General features: G+C 49.5%; 1 protein-coding gene across 1 annotated transcript in view; it reads left to right on the top strand.

Annotated features, from left to right (window-relative positions):
* The first annotated feature begins 219 nt into the window (after positions 1–219).
* Positions 220–19,504, top strand: part of HS3ST6 (heparan sulfate-glucosamine 3-sulfotransferase 6) — a 129,270-nt gene continuing 109,985 nt past the window's right edge. Inside the window, exon 1 of the mRNA XM_075899829.1 lies at positions 220–1,111. Coding sequence (XP_075755944.1) covers positions 756–1,111 — 356 coding nt within the window. The 5' untranslated portion in view covers positions 220–755. The remainder of the gene's footprint in view (positions 1,112–19,504) is intronic.

Below are 19,504 nucleotides of genomic sequence, written 5' to 3'. Positions count from 1 at the left end.
GCCCCGCACTACTCCTCCGCTATCTAGCACACCGCGCCCCTCACCCCCGCGCCCAGCTGTTTTAATACAAACTATTAACTCCGGATCAAATGCGGTCTAGTGTAGACAAGGCAGGTTGTAGCTTGAGCGGCTGCTAAACTCCAAGGTAACCCCCGGGCCCCTCCCCTCACTGTCACTCCACCAGTGTAACCCTGCCCTGGGCACCGAGGCTTGGCCGCTGGCAGCATCTGCGGGTGAAAGCCTGGCTCAGCCCCCGCGCGCGGCAGAGTCCGGCTGCGGTTCGCCGGCTCCGTCTACCCCGCGCGGCGCTCTCTGGGGCTGCGGGGCGGAGAAGGAGGAGGCGGGGGGGGGGGAGCCCCGGCCCGTCAGCCCGCGGGGAGCCGGGCGCCCGGCTGGTCCCTGCCTCTCGCCCCGCCGCTGCCTGCGGAGCAGCTGCGCGGTCTCCAAAAGGGGAGGGACTTTGCCAACTCTCCGGCCCCGCCGCGCCGGCGGCTCTGCCCAGGTCAGGCACCGGCGGGACCGCCCTGCCCCGCTCGGACCGGAGCAGCAGCAGCGGCGGGTGCCGGCGTCCCGTCCTGTCCCGTCCCGTCCCGGCAGCGCGGCGCAGCAGAAGGGCGCAGAGGGGGCCGCGCCAGGGCGCAGCGCTGGCCCCGGGGCAGGGCGCTGCGTCCCCGCTGGGCCGGGCTCGCCGGCGGCCGGGCGAGCCGCGGGGAGCATGTGCCGGCGGCCCCCGCTCCGCCCGCCAGCGGCGCCCCATGGGATGTAGCCGCGGCGGGCTGGCGGGGCAGCTGGGCGGGCTGGTGCGGGCGCAGCCCCGCGCCTCGCTCGGCCTCTCCATGCTGCTGCTCTGCACCTACTTCTTCTACTGCCTGACGGGCTCCTGCGAGCCGCTGCGCCCGCCGCCCGCCGGCCCGGGGCCCTCGGAGGAGGCGGCGGAGGCCGGGGGCCGGGCGGGCAGCCGGCGCTTCCCGCAGGCCATCATCGTGGGGGTGAAGAAGGGCGGCACCCGGGCGCTGCTGGAGTTCCTGCGGGCGCACCCCGCCGTGCGCGCCCTGGGCGCCGAGCCCCACTTCTTCGACCGCGGCTACGAGAAGGGGCTGCGCTGGTACAGGTGAGCGAGCGGTGGGGAGGGGGATCCCGGGGCACCCTGCTCCTGCTCGGTAATCCGGATTCGCACCACTCCCATGGCCCCACCCCGTTCACACCGGCCCGGTGGCTCTCTGTCTGGGCTATAATCCGGTTGAGTCCCCCGCTCTCCGGGCTCATCTGGGTTGGTTCCTGCTGCCCCACTCAACCCAGGTCACTCTAGTGTCTTTCGGATTCACTTTTGCTCCCCCCACTCAACCCGGGCTCTGCAGGGTAATCTGGGTTTGCGCCGCTCCTCGCCCACTTCAGCAAGGCGATTTCTCTGGGATGTAATCGGGGAGAGCCCCTTTCCCCGCACTCAGACCGGGACAGTGTAATCCGGATTCGCTCCTGCTCTCTCTGATCCCTCCCTGCTGTGTCCAAGTGACTCTGCTGTAATATACACCAGATTAGCCCCCTTTCCATGTACTGGATCCAGGTCTCTGTAATCTGTGTTCACTCCTGCTCCCACTCCACTCAGTCCAGGTGACTCTGTCCTAATCTGGATTAGCCCCTGGACCAGACACGCAGTGCAGCTTACTCTTTTGAATGTAATCTGGTTCACTCCTGGTTTCAGTCCAGGTACTCCAGTATAATCTGTGTTCACGTCTGCATTACTCTAACATAATCTGGGTTTGCTTCTGCTCTCTCCACTCAATCCAGGTTCCTCCTCTTTCATATAATCCAGGTCAGCCCCTGCACTCCCTAATCCTCTTCTCCCATTCAGCTTGGTGTAGGTTACCCCTCTAAAACAAGCTACCCACACTTTTTGATGGGTTTACTCTGTAAAGAAGGTGACCGGGGTTGCAAGTTTTTTTCCCTTCCACCCCCCCCCCCCGTTAGAAAAAGGGGATAAAAAACTTTCAAGGAATAAATAGGATGTTTGTTTAAAACAATGTGTCTGTGGGAACCCTTTGCCTAATTAGCAGTAGGACCTAAAAAGCCATGGATCAATCTACCGGTGGGGTGGGGACTGACAGAGCCCGGCCTTTAGAGAAGTGTGTTCCGCCGCTCCCAATCGCTCCATCCTTTGGAAATCTGTCACCTCTCTGGGTGTCTGCGGATGCTGCTTTTCAGAGCCCGGCACGACCGAACGCCCCATGTGCATAATCAATCGCAAGCCACTTATCTGCGGCATCGTACGGTTTAAAGTAGCCAGCGTGTGTCAGCTCAGTGGTGCGGGGTCTGCTCTCCGCAGCTGCGTTACAGGGTGTAACCACAGTCCTGTGTGGGCCCGTGTGCTTGGGAAGTTCTTAGCAGGTGCTGGGAGCTCTCTGTGTAAGCACCGACTATTAATCAGTCTATTGTGCTTCTTCGTAACACTTAAAAGCAACTTTTCTTTTTAAAAGGGAGGCTGCCAGAAGTTCCAGGACTGAATATTTATCACGACCTTGCAGGCCTGCTGGCTTTCTCGGCAAAACCTTGATCCAAACGAAACCTGTCTATGTTGCCAGTCTGATGCCTTCTTATGTCTCCAGACTGTGGGGTATTTCAGGGATTTGAAGGTCAGCCAGCCGCACCTCCGGGTTTTTATCGACTGCCCAGGTGAAGTGGCAGGCCTTGATGGGAACAGAGCTGCCTCACACCTTTGTGGGTCCCTGGCAGCACTGAGTCGGGCAGGGTAGGAAGCCGTGGGTTTGTGTTTCACAGGAGCCGATCGCCGGCTGTTCTCAGTGAGTTCTGCTGGAGTTGTGAACGCTCCGCTAATTGGGAAAATTAGGCCTTCTGCTCTTAAATTGCAGCAAGGGAGGTTGAGGTTGGACATGAGGAAAAACTTCCTGCCTGTCAGGGTGGTGAAACTCTGGAATAAATTGCCCAGGGAGGTTGTGGAATCTCCCACACTGGAGATATGGAAGAGCAGGTTGGACAGAATCAATCAGGGATGATCTAGACGGCGCTGGGTCCTGCCGTGAAGGCGGGGGGCTGGCCTTGATGACCTCTCGAGGTCCCGTCCAGTTCTACTGTTCTAGGATTCTACTGTTCTTGATGCACTCTACGGCACTTGTACGCATCAGGCTTAGTTGGACGCGTGACGTTGTTTAAGGAAAGACGGATGAATCTAGGATGAAGTCGAAGAGTTGGTTTCTGAATGACCTCAAATTTCTGGTTTTAACCCTTAATATTATTCCTTGATACACTTGCAATCCCCCCCACCCCCATTTCCTTTTACTGTGTTTCCCGTAGGGAGTTGAAAAAAGAACATTAGCATTGCATGCCATGCTTGATTCTACCAAAGGAATCGCTTATTTTCAGTGGGTGGAAAATACTGTCACAGAGACGAGCGGGAGGGAAAAAGCCCCCCTATTGTCTGAATTCCTTGATACGTTACGGTCGGCCCGCCGTGTCAAAGGGCAGAACCGTATTGATTCAAGGGAGTTGTTTAGTTTCAAGGGTTTCAATGGAGTTGAACTCTCTGCGCGAGGAAACATTTGGAAGAGCAGCTACTGTGCATGTGTTGTCTATTAAAACGTCCCTATCTGGGCCAATTGCAAGCGGCCGGGCCCAGCTCACCCCTGGCGCAAGTCCCCTGAAGTCAGTGAATGAATCGAGCCTGTGAGTTTGAAGCCAGCCAACATACGCAGATTGAGAAAACGTCACTCTGTGTTAGTCAAACATCTGAAAGTAATAACACGGGGAGCCCGTCTGTCTTTCTGTCAGTCTGTCTGGCCTGCTATTGTGTTCCGTTTTAAACCAAAACGAGAGATTTTTTTTTCCTTTTTAATTACTTCATCTGTCTTCCCGTTGCTTTCCGTCGCGGGGAAGGTTTAGTATCATAATTCTCACTGAAACACCATCCCTGGAAAACCAGAGCTTTCAACGCAGAACGAGGTAACCGTAGCCTCACAGTTGCAGCTCTGAAATTTCACATCTGGCCGGTAAAGTTGTTGACCTTCAAGTACAATGAGCAGCCCCATTATTTCTGTGATTGTATTAATGCTACGATGATTTATGAGTTTGTTTCTAAGTTCCATCTTTTCCTATGGTGTTGACAATAGTAAGTCTCTTTTTTTGGCTGAAAATGTATGATTGGACCTAACTAGCCAGAAGAACATGTTAATGGCATTTATACACATTATTAAACCCAGTTCAGAAGTTAGAATACTCTGATATTACTAGTAGTGGAGACAATTGCAGTGTATATCAATAAATGGGAATAATATGAATACATAGTGCTGCATTAGTTGTGAATGTTGAGGGATGTAGTTGTTTGCAAGGAGTTTTGGTGACGCCAGCGAAATATTTTAAAATGATTCTGAGCATTATGGAATGGTGACCAGTTTAATATCATTAACTGAGTAATAGAAATGAGTGCAGCATTCTATGAGATGTGACCCTTTTCTCTCTGCTGAGGAAGAATTCTTAAAAACTGCATGGCTACAGTAAGAAGATTTCTTCTATTACACTTTGCTCTTTCAGTTTTATTTTCTTATGAAAATGTGTTTCCCTCTCACGAAGTTTATGCCCGGATACTCTAATAACTGTGTTAGTCTTAACAGTGCCACTAGACAACTTATTTTTGCTGAAACAGAATAAATCCTGCATTTCCCTTGTTAGTACCTCTTTTAAAGTCAGACTGAGCTGTCAGTCAAGGTGTACTTGTGTGGTAAGAAAAGGTGGATACAAGTGTCAGTTTTTCCTAGGACTATCTCAAAGTGGGGTAAACATTTCTTGGATCATTCAAATATTTAAAAAACTAAAAATATCTCAAAACTTTTAATGACAAAATTTTGAGTCCCGGGGCATCTGTATAGTTGTTGTTTGTCTTAAGGAAACTAAAACGAAAAAAAAAATCCTCTAGAATAAGTACAACCTCAAATTCCCCTTTCTTTATAATCCTCGTTCAGTCTTGTGGGCTTGGAACAATTGCTGTACTGAAATGAGGAGTGTTTATTTGTGGAGTAGTTGATATTATATTACCCACTTAAAGCATTGCTTCGTTAACTGATTACAAACATTCATCTTAGATTAGTCTTTCACTGTGTGTTTAACTTCAGTATCTATGCTCTGCCTTTTTGAAAAGGGTAGGGTGGGGTGAGGGGTGTTTCTTAGTGACTCAAAAGCCTTCAGCATACACCGACCAAATACCTAATGTGACATTTTTCTGGTTACTATAGGTTTAACTCATAATGTGAGGATAAACAGCTTTCCTTTTTGGATTATAACATAAATAACCTAATGGACAATCCAAGCATGAAGAGAATTTTTATCCTAAAGCAAAACCACTTTTTTTTTTTTTGCACTTAACAGTGTGCAAATTAAACTGATGTTTGTAGTGAGTTTGCTACAGGGCTAACAATGCACTAAAGTAAAGGGGTTCTTTTAGAGGGGATAGTCTAGACCATTGGTTCCCAAACTACGGGGTTTGAAGAAATCCCAGAGGGGGTGTGAGGCGACCCAGCCTCCCCCCCCATATCAAGTTTTGCTGCCCTGTTCAGTTCCTTTTTTCCTTTTTTTTTTGTTTTGTTTTGCTCAACAAGTTTGCTGCTATTTGGAGTGTGTGTGTGAGGGTTTTTCAAAAATCAAAAAGGGGGCGTGATGCCAAAAAGTTTGGGAACCACTGGTCTAGACGGTGCTTGGTCCTGCCATGAGGGAAGAGGACTGGACCCGATGACCTCTCAAGATCCTTTCCAGTTCTAGTTTTCTATGATTTTAAAAAGCTTAGTACTTTGTTATCTCTGTGTAGTTATTTCTCTGCTTTCTGGAAATAAAGAAAAGGGGAAGTATAAATCACAGATGTAAGTTGACAAGTGATGTTTAGAATTCTAGCAGGAATATTTTTAGGGATGCTAACTTACCAGGAAGGAGTGGGGGCAGTTCTGCCCTCAGTTGGATTGGTGAATACATCCACAAAGTACTGAAATAAAGGGCCAGATTCTGTACTACTGTAACAAACCGACATAACTCCTGCCTTTTGCTGGAGTTGTTCTGATTTACACCAGCAGAATCTCTGGCCCACCAGCTTAAAATCAGGACCACAACCTTTATTGAAAAGGGCCGGACAGAAATAACTGCAGAATATTTCAGCTCCAGAAATAACTGTGGTTCACTCAAACTTTCATGGGAAGAGTTTCTAGTTTTAGAAGGCGATGGCTGATTTGACATGCAGCAAAAATGTGCTCATCTTTGATTGTATAATGGGAGGGGAATCTGTTTCAAATGTTGCTGCTTTTTTTTTTTTTTTTTGGTTACTGGTGCTGGGATTTTTCTTTTGGATGGTTAGATCTTACTTTGCCCTCCTTGCAGCTATAATTGAAACGGAGTCTCTAAAACCTCCCAGTTCCTTGCTTTGCAACCCAGCCCGATCTCAGTGATTCTAGGTTTTCAACGGTGATTTTCAACATTGGAAAAGTTTGGATGGTGGGGGTTTGGGATCATGGAGGGAGCTTTTAGTGGCATGGCTAGCTCATTAGGCACCGTGTGTTCGCTGCCTGGGAGTTCTGGGAAAGTTAAGGGTTTTAAAATCAGCTGATGCAGAAAAACTGGTGCCCTGCACAGACCCCCAGAGGATGCCACAAGGCAGTCAAGCCAGAGTTCAGTTTCTCATGCCTCGTGTTATTTATGATCTTCGTCCTGCAGCCTGTAGTGTGACACCTCAAGCAACACAGTTTTAGAGGGGCAAGATAAGTGTGATGCTGTTCCCGAAGCACCAAATAGCTGATCACATCTTTGTGGCCCCAGACAGCACTAAAAGGGCAGCTGCTGAAAGGTTCACTTGTGGTACCACAAAATTTCACACGGTGGCTATTGGCCCATCTTGGATTTTTCTAGGAATTAAAAAAAAAAAAAACATACTTCCTTTTTGTTTTGTTTTGTTTTTGTTTTTTGCATGAATCACAAAGCTACACGCTGACGGCTTCATGCAAGCAATGGTAACAGCTGGCAGGCCCTTGTGTCTGAATATCAATGCTTGAGCTGTGGACCGTGCTAGAGCCCGGATAAGTTATGCATCGTAGCGGCACCCTTAGGCCTCCATCAATTTAAGAAAACAATTTCAACCTGCTGAATTTCTTTGAGCCTCTCGTCCCTCCCCCCACAACCTGTTTCTTTCCCAATTTTCCTTTGTGCGAGAATAGTTCCTCCTTTCGGCCTGCGTGAACCCATTATTCATATTTGGGCACACACCTGGTTATGTTGCATGGTCCTATAGAAAGAGAGAAAACGTGTCCTCTGCCGGCACGTCTTTCTCGTTGGTGGGGGCAAGCGGTGATCTTACAAGGGAGCTGGGAGAGGATTTCTCGGGGCTGACTTCCTCATCGGTAAGCCTCGTTATCCTTAAGTCCTGGCGCGGCGCAGAGAAGAGGCACAAAAAAGACACCGCCATTCCCGCCTTGCTCTTTTGACTTGAGTTAAAGAACGTTATTGGCAGTTAAAAGGCAGAGTTAAGTGGCTGTCTCCAGGGTTTTTCTGTGTGCGTGTCGTGATTGCCCAGACAGATCAAGATTTCCTATAGCATGAGCCGCTCAATAAACGGACATTTTAGCTTCCGCATGAGCGCCAGGATGCATTTTTGGCACGAAATTCACGTCCTGGCTCGAGGAAAGCATTTCGTAGAAACGTTTAAGGAGGACATACGTAGGGCGAGACAAAGGAATCTTGCAAAATAAACAAGGAATCCGAAGACAAAACATGGAAGGAGCTTGCGTCTAAGGCATTATCTTTATTCGTTGATGAGGGTTACTCAGCTTTCCTAATGAACTTAACTTCCAGATCTTCAAAGTTTGAGAGCAGCTTGCCTCTTGCCGCATCTCCCTACAGATTGAGTTCTGGAGCACACTTCTCACTTACCATTTTATAATCTCTCTCTCTCTCTCTCTCTTTTTTTTTTTTTAACATTGCAGAAGTAGCGACTGTCATCACCCCCTCCAGATCCCTGCCATCAGGTCACCGCACTAAAACAAAATATAAAATCCAAACAGAAGAGACAGAAAAACAGGTCAGACGAGCCACTTCTTAAGAAATTTGCACCTTGGATTATCCGGGTCTGTAGAACAACGATTTAACTTTCAGCTGAAATTAGGGCTGCCAGATGGTTTAACCAAAAATACCAAACACGCTCCACCCCAAAAAACAAAAAAACAACTGGGGAGAAAATTCTGTTGAGGAGAAAAAAAAAGGGGGAGACCAAAGTTGTTGAGGAAAAAAAAGGACCCCGAGAGTTAAGCAAAAAAACTCAACAAAACCTCTCCAAACCCCCCCCCCCCAAACTAACACTTTTGAGGCTTTTTGGCTCTAACGGGCTGCTGGCAGCTGCCCACCATCTTGCTTCTCTGTGCCGGGCTGGAGAGCTCCCCTGCGGAACCCGGGAAGCACCTGGAATTTTCGCCTCCCGGCCGGGAACAATCAGAAAGTACCGGACACTTTTTCTGAATTTTTTTACCGGACAGGAGGCAAAAATTCCGGACTGTCCGGGTCAATACGGGACACCTGGCAACCCTAGCTGAAACAGTAGAATCCAGCTCACTTGAATAGACCCGTTTGTGTTCTTAGCATGCTGTTGGTTACGTAACATTCTGCCCTCAAATGACCCTTCCATACATAAGGGTCTGCAGGTTTCAGCCTACTTGTCTTGCCCATGTTTTGCCGCTTAAGGGTCTAGATGAAGCAATCCGTCGGGATGCAGCACATGCAAATGTTGGTATTTTTTTCCCCAACTGCTTTCACGTGGGATTAACAAAAAACGTTTTATTGCTGGGGAAGAAACATTTGAAAATGTTTAAGATGATCACAGGCAGGCATTACTCCCCATGCCCGAGACCGGTTCTTCTGTTGCTGTCTAGAAAACTCTTTGAAACGAAAACAGACTCAGCCCAGTTGGCAAAGGGCTTGATTCTAACTTAAGTACATCAATTTCACCCGGGTGTGACGCTGTTGACTTTAATGGGGTGGGTTCTGGTTTTGGCCCTAATCCAAACCCCGTAGAAGTCAATGAAATTCTCTTCACTCATTTTAACAGACTTTAGATCAAACCCTTTAGTGTAACGGCAAAGGACTTGGGCCCATTTATTCTCTGTGTTGTTAAATGGACACCATGAGGTTGAAATTGATTAAGGCCGGGTGTTGGCAGTTAGTTGTAATCATCCTGATAAAAGCTCTTACTCCTAGGGGGTAACAAATGACGTTCTTTGTAATCAGTCGTGCAACTGTTTTGCTTTATTTTTAAAAAACTTTGCAATGTAGCGACGCTTTGTGGGAGTGACTGGGGGTTTTAAATCGTTTAAAACAGCACTGTCAACCCTCGGTGTTTGCAAGTCACGAGACAGACCCCATGTAATCATGTGATTGTCTTTCAAAATCATGCGATTTAACACACAACATTTTTTATGTTTGCTTTCTGGCTGTTGGCCCTTTGAAATGCAGGGGGTTGAGAGTGTCTCAGCCACCACGAGGATGTAAAACTTAATCTTTTTTTTGACTACGAAAGCTCAACTTCTTGTGTCGTCACCTGACTCCAGGGGCTGGAGTTTTAAGAAAACTCTGAAACTCTAGTTTAAAAAAGTAGCAAACACTGCAGCGCTGCTGTTCGCTGAATCCTTATCGGGCGGGTTTAAATAATTTCTGCTGCACACTAAAGTGAGAGTCAACGCCAGCTAGTGCGCAACTGCGACACTTGTTTGTGTTTTCCATGCATTTGTGTGAATTTTGTGGGGTGTCACGAGTTGCGTCATGATTTTTCTGCTCTGACAATGAAAGCAGTGTTAGTTAATCTCTCTCTTTCTCTCAAATTTCCTGCGGGACGACAGAGTAATGTCATCCCGTCATCTGCGTCCTCATGCCGCTGCTGAGGTCAACTTTGGCGCCATCCCTTCTGGGCATGGGGTGCCCCAACTCCCGCCTCACACCTGGGGGCCTGCGCCACTGGGGAGGAACTGTTGGGTCTGGGTCTAGGGGTGTAAGCGACTAGCCACTCCCTACCCATCCCCCGCCTTGCTGCCTCTATCAGAGAGGGAAGAGGGGGGGGAAGCAGGAGCCGGTGCTGGGGGGAGCTGGCTTAAAAGCTGGTTCCCCCCAGTACTGTCCCCACAGGGGAGCAGGGGAGGCAGAACTGCCGTGGGGAAACGGCACGCGTGGGGACTGCTCTTCTGCCTTTTAAATACAGTGAGAGCCGCGGGCAGCTTTTACTACGTTTAAAAGGCAGCGGCACAGCCGGGATAGCGAGCGCCCCACCTCCCTCTTATGGACGAATCGAGACTTCGCTGGAAATTCCATCGACTAATCGATTAGCTAATTGATTGAAATGTAACATCCCTAGCTGGGTCCCCTCTGCCATCCAAGCCTGACGCCCCAGGCTGCCCCGGATCCCCCTGCCAGCTGAGCCCCCCTCCCCCCAGGCTGTGCCGGGTGCCCTCCATGCCTGAGCTGTGCCAGGTCCCCTCTGCCATCCGAGCTCCCCACCTCGGGTTCTCCTCCATACCCCCTCCGCCATCTGAGCACCACCCAGCCTCCTCACCCCTTCCGCTGAGACCCTGCACCCCCAGCCAGACGCCTACCCCCAACCCGCTCCTGCCCCCTTCCCCCTAGCCAGACACCTGCCCCCAGAGAGAGGGGTTTGGCGAGTGTAGCGAGCAGAGGGTGCAACCTCCTAGAAGTTATTTAAAATATTACCTACTCAGAGATTCATCCTCAACTCATGAGTTTTGTTTTTCTTCATTGTTCTGGGGTGGGGTGGGAGATGGGGGAGGGGCAGTTCAGTATGCAGTCTGGTCCGGGGAGAGAGGACAACCCCAACCCTCTCTCGTCGCAGCGGCTTCGGGCCAGGTAAGAAGCGCCCTGGCTGAGGGATGGACACACAGATACACTCTCTGAAATCTATAGTAGAGAGCTGGCCTGTTCTCCACCTCTGCCCCCTGCTGGCCCAATGCGGGTATAGCTGTTCTCGTCCTCATCTCTGGCCCCTTGCTGCCCCCCTGTGGTCATTTTCCACTGTAAGTATCCCTCCTACAAGACCCCTGCCTTTCCATGTTACGAGGAAACAATCCCATTCCAGGCACATCCCATTGTTCTGGCACAACCACACCCTGACCTGGCTTTAAGTTGTGATATGAGGAAGCGGCCTACCGCATCTGGTGATCCCGGCGCTTACTGTTAAGGAAGAATTCTTGAGCCCATGGTTGCACAGAGACATGGGCGGACAGACAAGAGGCATGGTCAGGGCCGGCCCACAATATTTTGGCACTTGAGGCAGGAAGCTCAAATGACGCTGCCATGCCCCCTCGCTTGGGCCAAAACTCTGAAAGGTCTTTAATTCTCTGGGTCCTAGTGGCACCCCCGCCACAGTCTGGCACCTGAGACGGCCGCCTCAGTTCGCCTCATGGTAAGGCCAGCCCTGGGCACGTTTCTAAAATATATAGCAAGATGTTACAGATAAGTTCCTAGATTATTAAAACCGAAAGAATTAAAACAATTCTCATGGACTCTTTGCACTTTATGCTGTTGCTGATGTTCTGCATTTCTCTGTTGGGAAAACAAATATGTACTAGCCAGTGTCACTTTGGCTTCTAGTCACTTGCTTTTCCAAATGTGCATGCTTTAGTCCAGCGCTTCCTCTCTGAATTGCAAACACTGACTTTATCAACTGCCCTTTTCTACCTCAAGACCATCCCAGAAATATTGGTCTTAAACGTTCTGAAAGCTTTTTCTTCTACAAAATATTAATTCTGGATCACATTTGTCCTGTGTCCCTGTACGAAAAGGACAATTGAAAAAGCAGTATTGAAAGAAAAGTTGGAACTGATTGTATGAAGTTCCGAATATTTGTCGTTCCCGTTTAACATGTGTATGAGTTTCGGGAACTCAACTGTTCCAGAAATCCAGTTTCTTAATTGTACCATGGATAGATGCAATACAACATTACTGTTTTAAACAGAGAGATAATATTGCAAACTATTCTTTTTGTCGTGATGACTTTGCGTTGATATATCCAAGCATACGTTCCCACCCATTGTATCTGATAACCTGAAGTAGTTATAATGATCCTTAAAGACAATAATGCCTTTATTAGCAGCAACACAATTTATTCTTGGAAAATACTGTGTGTGTGTGGGGGGGGGGGGGGGGGAGTTTCTCTAGACAGCTTTTACAAGTAAATAATGACAGGAAAGTGGAAAAGGCTAATGGATTTAGATGAAGCCTAAATGCAAATGGAATCTGTTACTTAAGACCGTTCAAAAGAGTTTTGAAATAGTAATTATAGGCACTCGGAGAAGGAAGTGGGCTGCACAGAGGAAGTTGGGGAGGAAAAGCACAAAAGTTAATTGGAGAACACGCTTAAAAGCTTATTTCTGACCCTTTCAGAAACTCTTCCCTGTACTAAGCTTGGGTGGGGATTGAAAACTTGGCTAATGAAAGGCCTGGTTTAATACCAGGATTTAGCACTAAATGGCTTTTCAAAGAGCTTTCAAAATCCGTCTGCTTACAAAGCTCATCAGCAACAGACTGAATCCCAGCTACAGAGACTGGGACTTTCCAGTTTAGAAAAGAGGAGACTGAGGGGGGATAGGATAGAGGTCTATAAAATCATGAGTGGGGTGGAGAGGGTGAATAAAGAAAAGTTATTTACTTGTTCCCATAATATAAGAACTAGAGGACACCAAATGAAATTAATGGGTAGCAGGTTTAAAACGAATAAAAGAAAGTTCTTCTTCACACAGTGCACAGTCAACCTGTGGAACTCCTTGCCAGAGGAGGCTGTGAAGGCTAGGACTATAAGAGAGTTTAAAAAAGAGCTAGATAAATTCATGGAGGTTAGGTCTATAAAAGGCTATTAGCCAGGGGATAGAAATGGTGTCCCTGGCCTCTGTTTGTCAAAGGCTGGAGACGGATGGCAGGACACAAATCGCTTGATCATGGTTTTTGGTCCACCCTCTCTGGGGCACCTGGTGCTGGCCACTGTCGGCAGACAGGATACTGGGCTAGATGGACCTTTGATCTGACTCAGTATAGCTATTCTTATGTTCATTCCCCATGCCCTAAAATGAAACAAAACAAAATACCAACCCCCCTTTTTTTCCGGCAGAAGATATGCAAATCACACTCCCATTTGCATATCTTCTGCTGATACTTCTTGTAGAAGAGGTTTTGCTGATAAAAAGCCCCGTGTAGACGGGGCCACTTGTCGGAAACCTCCCTTTTTCGCAAGATCCCTTATTCCTCAAAAAATGAGGTTTACAGGATCTTGTGAAAAAGGGATTTTTCCCCGACAAATGGCCCCGTGTACACGGGGCTTTTTATCGGCAAAACCTCTTCCACAAAATGGGAGGGGGAGGCAGAGTGCCAGCACCGGATCCCCAATGCTGAGAGCTCTTAGCCTTGGGCACTGGATCTAGGCAAGCCAGGGACTGCATCCGGCCCCCGGGCCTTATGTTCCCTGCCTCTGATTTAGAATAGTCTGGTCTAGAGTTACCAGATGTCTGGTACTGACCCGGACAGTCCAGTATTTTTGCCTCCTGTCCAGTAAAAAAATGCAGAAAATACCGGACACCTAAAATGTCTGGTATTTTCTGATTTCTTTTTCCCGGCCAGGAGGCGAAAATCCTGGGTGCTTATCTGGTTCCGCAGGGGAGCTGTCTGGCCCGGAGCAGGAAGACAAGATGGTGGTTTTTTGGGGCGGGGGGGGGGAGGGGGGAGGCGGTGTTCGGTATTTTTGGTTAAACCATCTGGCAACCCTAGTCTGGTCAAATACACAAAACTTGGTTCCTGCAAATATTTTCCTTGAACATTTGTTGTTTGGGAGTCACTGGCCCAGGAAAGCTGCCATGCGCAAATGTTCCTGGAAAGCAAAGGCGAAAGGGGACGCAGATGTCTTGTCATCGCAACACGCTGTCAAATTGGATGAAATATTCAGGGAAAATATTTGCCTCTCTTTGCCAAGCAGTGGGACGGACGCGGTTCCAAAGCGCAGAAATCCCAGCACCGTCATGAGTGTAAAATTTTTATTTGCAACACAGAGCAGGATGGGAGGGGGAGAGGAGCTTTATTCCTCCGTCAAAAAGAGCTGTGAATTTTAACACGGAGAATTGATTACAAGCAGGAGAGAATTACATTAATGTAGTCACTTGTCACTGGGGTCTTATTAGTAATCGTCACTCATTAGCCGGGCGAGAATAAGTGTGTGACCTTGCTAAGCAGCCTGCCTGTTGGAAGGACCGACCATTCTGGGATTGATTTACTCCGCAGAGCCGACCATACGCCGCGTGGTGTGTTCGTGTCCTGACATGCATATGCAGCAGGTGTATTTGCCGCTCTAATGAAGAATTAGCAATCTCTTAACCTGTCACCGTTTGTACTCGCGTCGGTCGCTCAGCTGGGGGAGGGAGCAGGTGGCTTGGACGTGCACCATATTGCGCAGAAAGGAGGCGCGGGTGAGTGATGGGAAGGCAGAAGAAATCTGACAGATACGGTCCCCGTAGGGCAAATCATGTTTCCTTCTCGTCTCCGTGTCTTGGGGGCGGTGTAGGGACCTGGCTGCGGCAGGCTGATGGTGCATGGGGGGGAGGGGAGGCAGCATTTTGGGAGCCTGTCTGGTGTGTCCGTCCTCTGCCCGTGCGGCTGAGCTGTGAGAGTTCTCTGAACCCCAGGATTGCTGAGGATGGGGGGAATCACGGAGGCTGGGACAGTGGTCCATTCTACATCCCAATTTCCGCCGGAGCTTGGTGGCTCTCACCATTGTGCAACCTGTTCCCTTGGGCTCAGGGCAGAATTGACCCTGGTGTGACTTTCCCCTTGAGCCTTCTCTGGCCCCTTTCGCCCAAAGTGGGCCTCGCCTCAGCACTCACCACCGAACATGCCCCCTCCCCCTCCCACACTGTCTCCCTGGGAGGCCGGTGACTAGTCTCCCCTTTCACAGACCAACACATCGAGGCACGAATGTCACTTGCCCAAGATCCCTTGCAAGGCCTGAGACAGATCTGGGACTTGCCAGCCAAGGATTCTTGTTTGCCAAGCTCGAGTTGAGCCACTAGGCAATGCTGCCCCAATAGTGGGTTTACAGGGGTGAGGAACCTTTTTTGAGTCAGGGGCCTCTGACCCACAGAAAAATCAGCGCAAAAAAAGTCATTGACGCGGCTCCCGACTGAGGAGGAGAAAGACTGGCGCCTGGGCAGGGAGGCCTTACCATGACTGTGCCCGACTGTGGAGGGGCGCCATTAGGACCCAGAGTGTAGAAAGTTTTGGCCCAAGCGAGGGGGCAGGGGGGCATCATTTGAGCTCCCCGCCTCAGGTGCCCAAATGTTGTGGGCCGGCCCTGAACCTGGGAGAAGGGGGCCCAGCATACTGCATTTGGTGTGGGGGGCTGGAGCGCCAGCATGGGCTTCCCAATGCTGGGGGGGCTTTGAGCCTGGGGGGCCGGATCCAGGCAAGCCAGGGGCCACATCCGGCCCCCCTCGGCCGGAGATTCCCCGCCCCGGTTTACAGCTTTGGATTTGCGATGATCCTTTCTTGCCTTGCCTCTGCCCTCACCCCGGCTGGCGGGGTTACCTGGAACTAAACCGACTCTGAGCTGGGCCTGCGTCCCGTGGTGGGCAATATTTAACGTCCTCGCGGCACGACGACGGAGAGACGCGTTTTGTTTCCTTCTGGCTCTTAGCAACATGCTGCCTTGTCCAACGGGCATCGTGCGTCTCTCTCTAAGTGCATCCGCTGGGGAGGGTGCCGGGGTGCCGTCCTCGGCCCGTTGCCCGTCGGTCCGGTTGTAGAAATGTGCGTGTTTCAAATGCCCGATGGCACGCCGATGCAGCGTTGTTGTTTCTAATCTCCCCCCGGGGCCTTCCAGACGCCCTGTAATTCCCAGTGATGAGTTATCGGTGTCAGCGCCCCATGGAGGACTTGTCAGTATTGATGGGCCTGGGAGCCAGCCCTCCCGTCACCGGGGGCTGCGAAAGCCGTCGGAAGAAAGCTCAATACGTGTAATTGATCAGGCGCTGGACTCTGAGCTCTCCAGCACGTCAGCGCCCGGCCCCTCATGACTTACACTTGTCGATTGATGCTCGGGGTTTGGGAGGGAGCCGTTGGCAGCCGATTCGGTCCCTGGCCAATAAACCGCTGTCCATTTGCGCCGCCTGCTCACCGAAAGTGGCAGGCGAGGGTCTCCCGGGTTATTGATGGCCACGCCGCCCTTTTCATGGACTGTCCTGACCTTGCTCGCGTTCGCCTGCCAATTCCCTTCCCCGGCGTGACACCTCAGTGGGGGGCGTGTGGGGACTGTGTCGGAGCAGATTGTTTTCCCCGGTGAGAACCGACGCTGCTTTCTCTGGCTGCTTTTCTGTTTCAGCAAGTCCTGTTCCAAAGCCGCACAAACGGCGGGGAAGCATTCGAGGGCCACTGCCAAGTCTCGTAGGCTTGGTGGAAGGAAAGAAACGTTCGTTTCAATGAAAACCCTTTTTTGGGGAGGGAGGAGATTTAAACATTCCCCTGCCGTGTTGGGAACCTTAACATGAAAACAGCTTGCATCCGCTCGGGCTGATATTTGGAAGTGAAATTGACTATCCAGGCAAAGTGAAGCCAATTGATTTTACTTTGAGTCGAAGGTGAATGAAGTGCAGAAAGCGAGCAAGCAGCTTGCAGACCGGTTCTGAGTTACTAAGCAGGAAATGAAAGTTGGTCACAGGAGGCCTGGTTCTCCCCTGACATGCACCCGATTCTGTCACTTGCTTCTGGGCAACAGGGTGTAAAATGTTACCAGATCAGAATGCACGCGTGTTGCAGAAAATGTTATTCATTTCCGTTATGGACGTATCTTGGTAAAGTGGAACCTCAGAGTTACCAACACGTCAGGAATGGAGGTTGTTCGCAACTCTGAAATGTTCGTAACTCTGAACAAAAAGTTTTAAAAGTTTAAAGCGGAACAAAGCAGCTTGAGACAGCTTTGAAATTTTACTATGCAGATGAAAAATGCTGTCCCCCCCCCTTTTTTAGGAGTTTACGTTGAACACAGTACTGTATTTGTGTGTTTTTGTTTTTGGGTTTTTTGGTTTTTTTTTTTTTGCTGCCTCCTGATTACGTCTTTCCGGTTCCGAATGAGATTTTGGGTGGATCGGTCAGTTTGTAACTCTGGGGTTCATAACTTGGAGGTTCTGCTGTACCATAATCTGGGATTAGGGCCCCGTGGTTGAGGCAGACAAGTAACAAAGAAGAGGGTGTCTGCCTGGCGAGTGTATGTGACGGCTACAGTTGCAGGTGAGAATCCTACTCAACTCTCTAGCACTGTATGATGTTGACTAGAATGGACCGTAGTTGGATTTTAGCTACATGGATGTCGGTTCTCTCGGGAAGTTGTGCTATTTATTTACAGTGGCGTGTCACTGACAGGTTCTGACTTGTTGGTCAGGATTTACTGTGAACCTCCTGGGACTTTAGTCTCAAGTTATTACTTATTTAATATTTACCAAGCATCATTAATGCGCACGGGGCTCTGCAGAGATCAGAAAGACTCTTGTTAGGGTTGGTCCTGCCTTGGGCAGGGGGCTGGACTCGATGACTTCCTGAGGTCTCTTCCAGCCCTAGGATTCTAGGATTGTTATCCAGTGTGGCCTTGCGTGTTTTTACACATTCTGATCTGCCTTAGCCTTCTGCAGGATGGCCTGGACTGAAGGCGGGTTGATTTTATTGGCTGTCAGACAGGTTTTGTTTCAGAGCGAGATGTCATTTGAGTTGATTGCATGGCTCGCCGCCTTTCCCCGGCTCTTCCTTCATTACACCATCCACACACATCTCGAGTAGACCGGTGGGGAACGCAGATGGCGATCCAAGCTGCCTGCAACCCCGCAGCCGAATGGGGCCAGGAAATGTTCTGCCAGCGTAGACGTTGTCAGCTGTATTAAGCCCCATTTGAAAGGACGGAGCTCAATCCTGCAGTTTAAACAGGGGCTCATCAGATTTTTCTACCTGGATGGTAAATACAGATGCGACCTCCATAGTCCGGATTTCCATAGTCCAGCAACCTCTGTGGTCCGGCATCCCTGGGGTGCTCCCGGGCTGCAGCAGTCACAGGGAAAAGTCAGGCCTGTGCTTAGCAGCTCCCCCCCAACCCTCCCAGAGCAGAGAGGCCGGCCTTAGTCTGGCAGATTCTCTGATCTGGGACCAGTCAGGTCCAGAAGTAGGCACGACCTGTCGTTTATTCCCAACGTATACCAGCACCTGATCCAATTCGACTTGCTAAGGGTTCTGTGCTGCTCATAGCTCCTTGCTGCGATTTCAGGTTCCAACCAGGTCACCTCTGTTTTGTGTTACTACCAGAAGTGCATGAAAGGCACACGCAGTCTAAAGTCAGGTGGCCATGCTTATTCATTTGCATGTTGCTACCCACAATGCCTTGCAAACTCCCACTTAATCTCGGAGCAGGTGCCTTGTGGTAGATCTCTACTATCCTTTGTATAGTACATTTCACCCCCCCCCCCCCTCCGAATTTTCTTAATTTCAATCAGCTCAATGGAGAGCATCTCAGGTCTCTGATTTTATTTCTTGTGCGTTATTAATTAAAAGTGACTCTTGCACTCTGTGAAAAGTCGTCGTTGGCTGACTCAGCACTTCCTGTTTTCTAATTAATTGGCAGGTCTTTTTTAAACGCCCATTTCCTTTCAGCCCGTGTTCTCTATTTGGTCTCAACCATCTCAGCTCCTGCCCAGACTTCTTTAAATCAAGTTATGGGAGAACCTACAGAGACTTCTGTTTGGACGATCAGCCAAAATTTACTTGTGCAAGAACGCACGTGTAGTGTAGACGCGCTGCAAGTTTTTGCACAAGAACAGCCGTTCTTGCGCAAAAAGCCTGTAGTGTAGACGTAGCCACTGATTTTTTTTCCTATCACAATCCACTGACACAGAGAGAACAGATTTCTTTCTTTTGTCACCAAAAATAAACTAATATCTTGGGCATAGGCAACCAAAACAGAAGAAACAACATTCACTGACATGGATTCATTAAGTTTCTGTAGTTAAAATTCATTTTCTTTATTTAGCTACTATTTTATCTCTTTTCTTTGTTCCGAAAAAGAAGCTGCTCTCTACTAAGACATGCTTAGTAAGGTAACTGCATCTGATTACCTCCTGGTCTGATCATCGAAAAAGGTGATCTCCTGAGAGAAGAACGTAAGGACAGCCAGACTGGGTCAGACCAAAAGTCCCTTTAGCCTAGTAGCCTGTCGGCTGACAGTGGCCAATACCAGATGCCCCCGAAGGAGGGAGCAGAACAGGAAAGTATCAAGTGATCCCTCCTCTGTCATCCATTCCCATCCTCTGACAGAGGCCAGGGACACCATTCCTATCTGTCCTGGCTAATAGCCTTTGATGACCCTAACCTCCATGAATTTATCTAGTTCAGATTAATCAGCGACCTGAGATGCTTTGCATTGAGCTTATTGAAATTAAGAAAATGAGGAGGGGGGTGA

This window comes from Pelodiscus sinensis, chromosome 16, assembly GCF_049634645.1.
Source record: "Pelodiscus sinensis isolate JC-2024 chromosome 16, ASM4963464v1, whole genome shotgun sequence".
NCBI lineage: Eukaryota > Metazoa > Chordata > Testudines > Trionychidae > Pelodiscus > Pelodiscus sinensis.
This window is presented reverse-complemented; position numbering and strand designations above follow the sequence as displayed.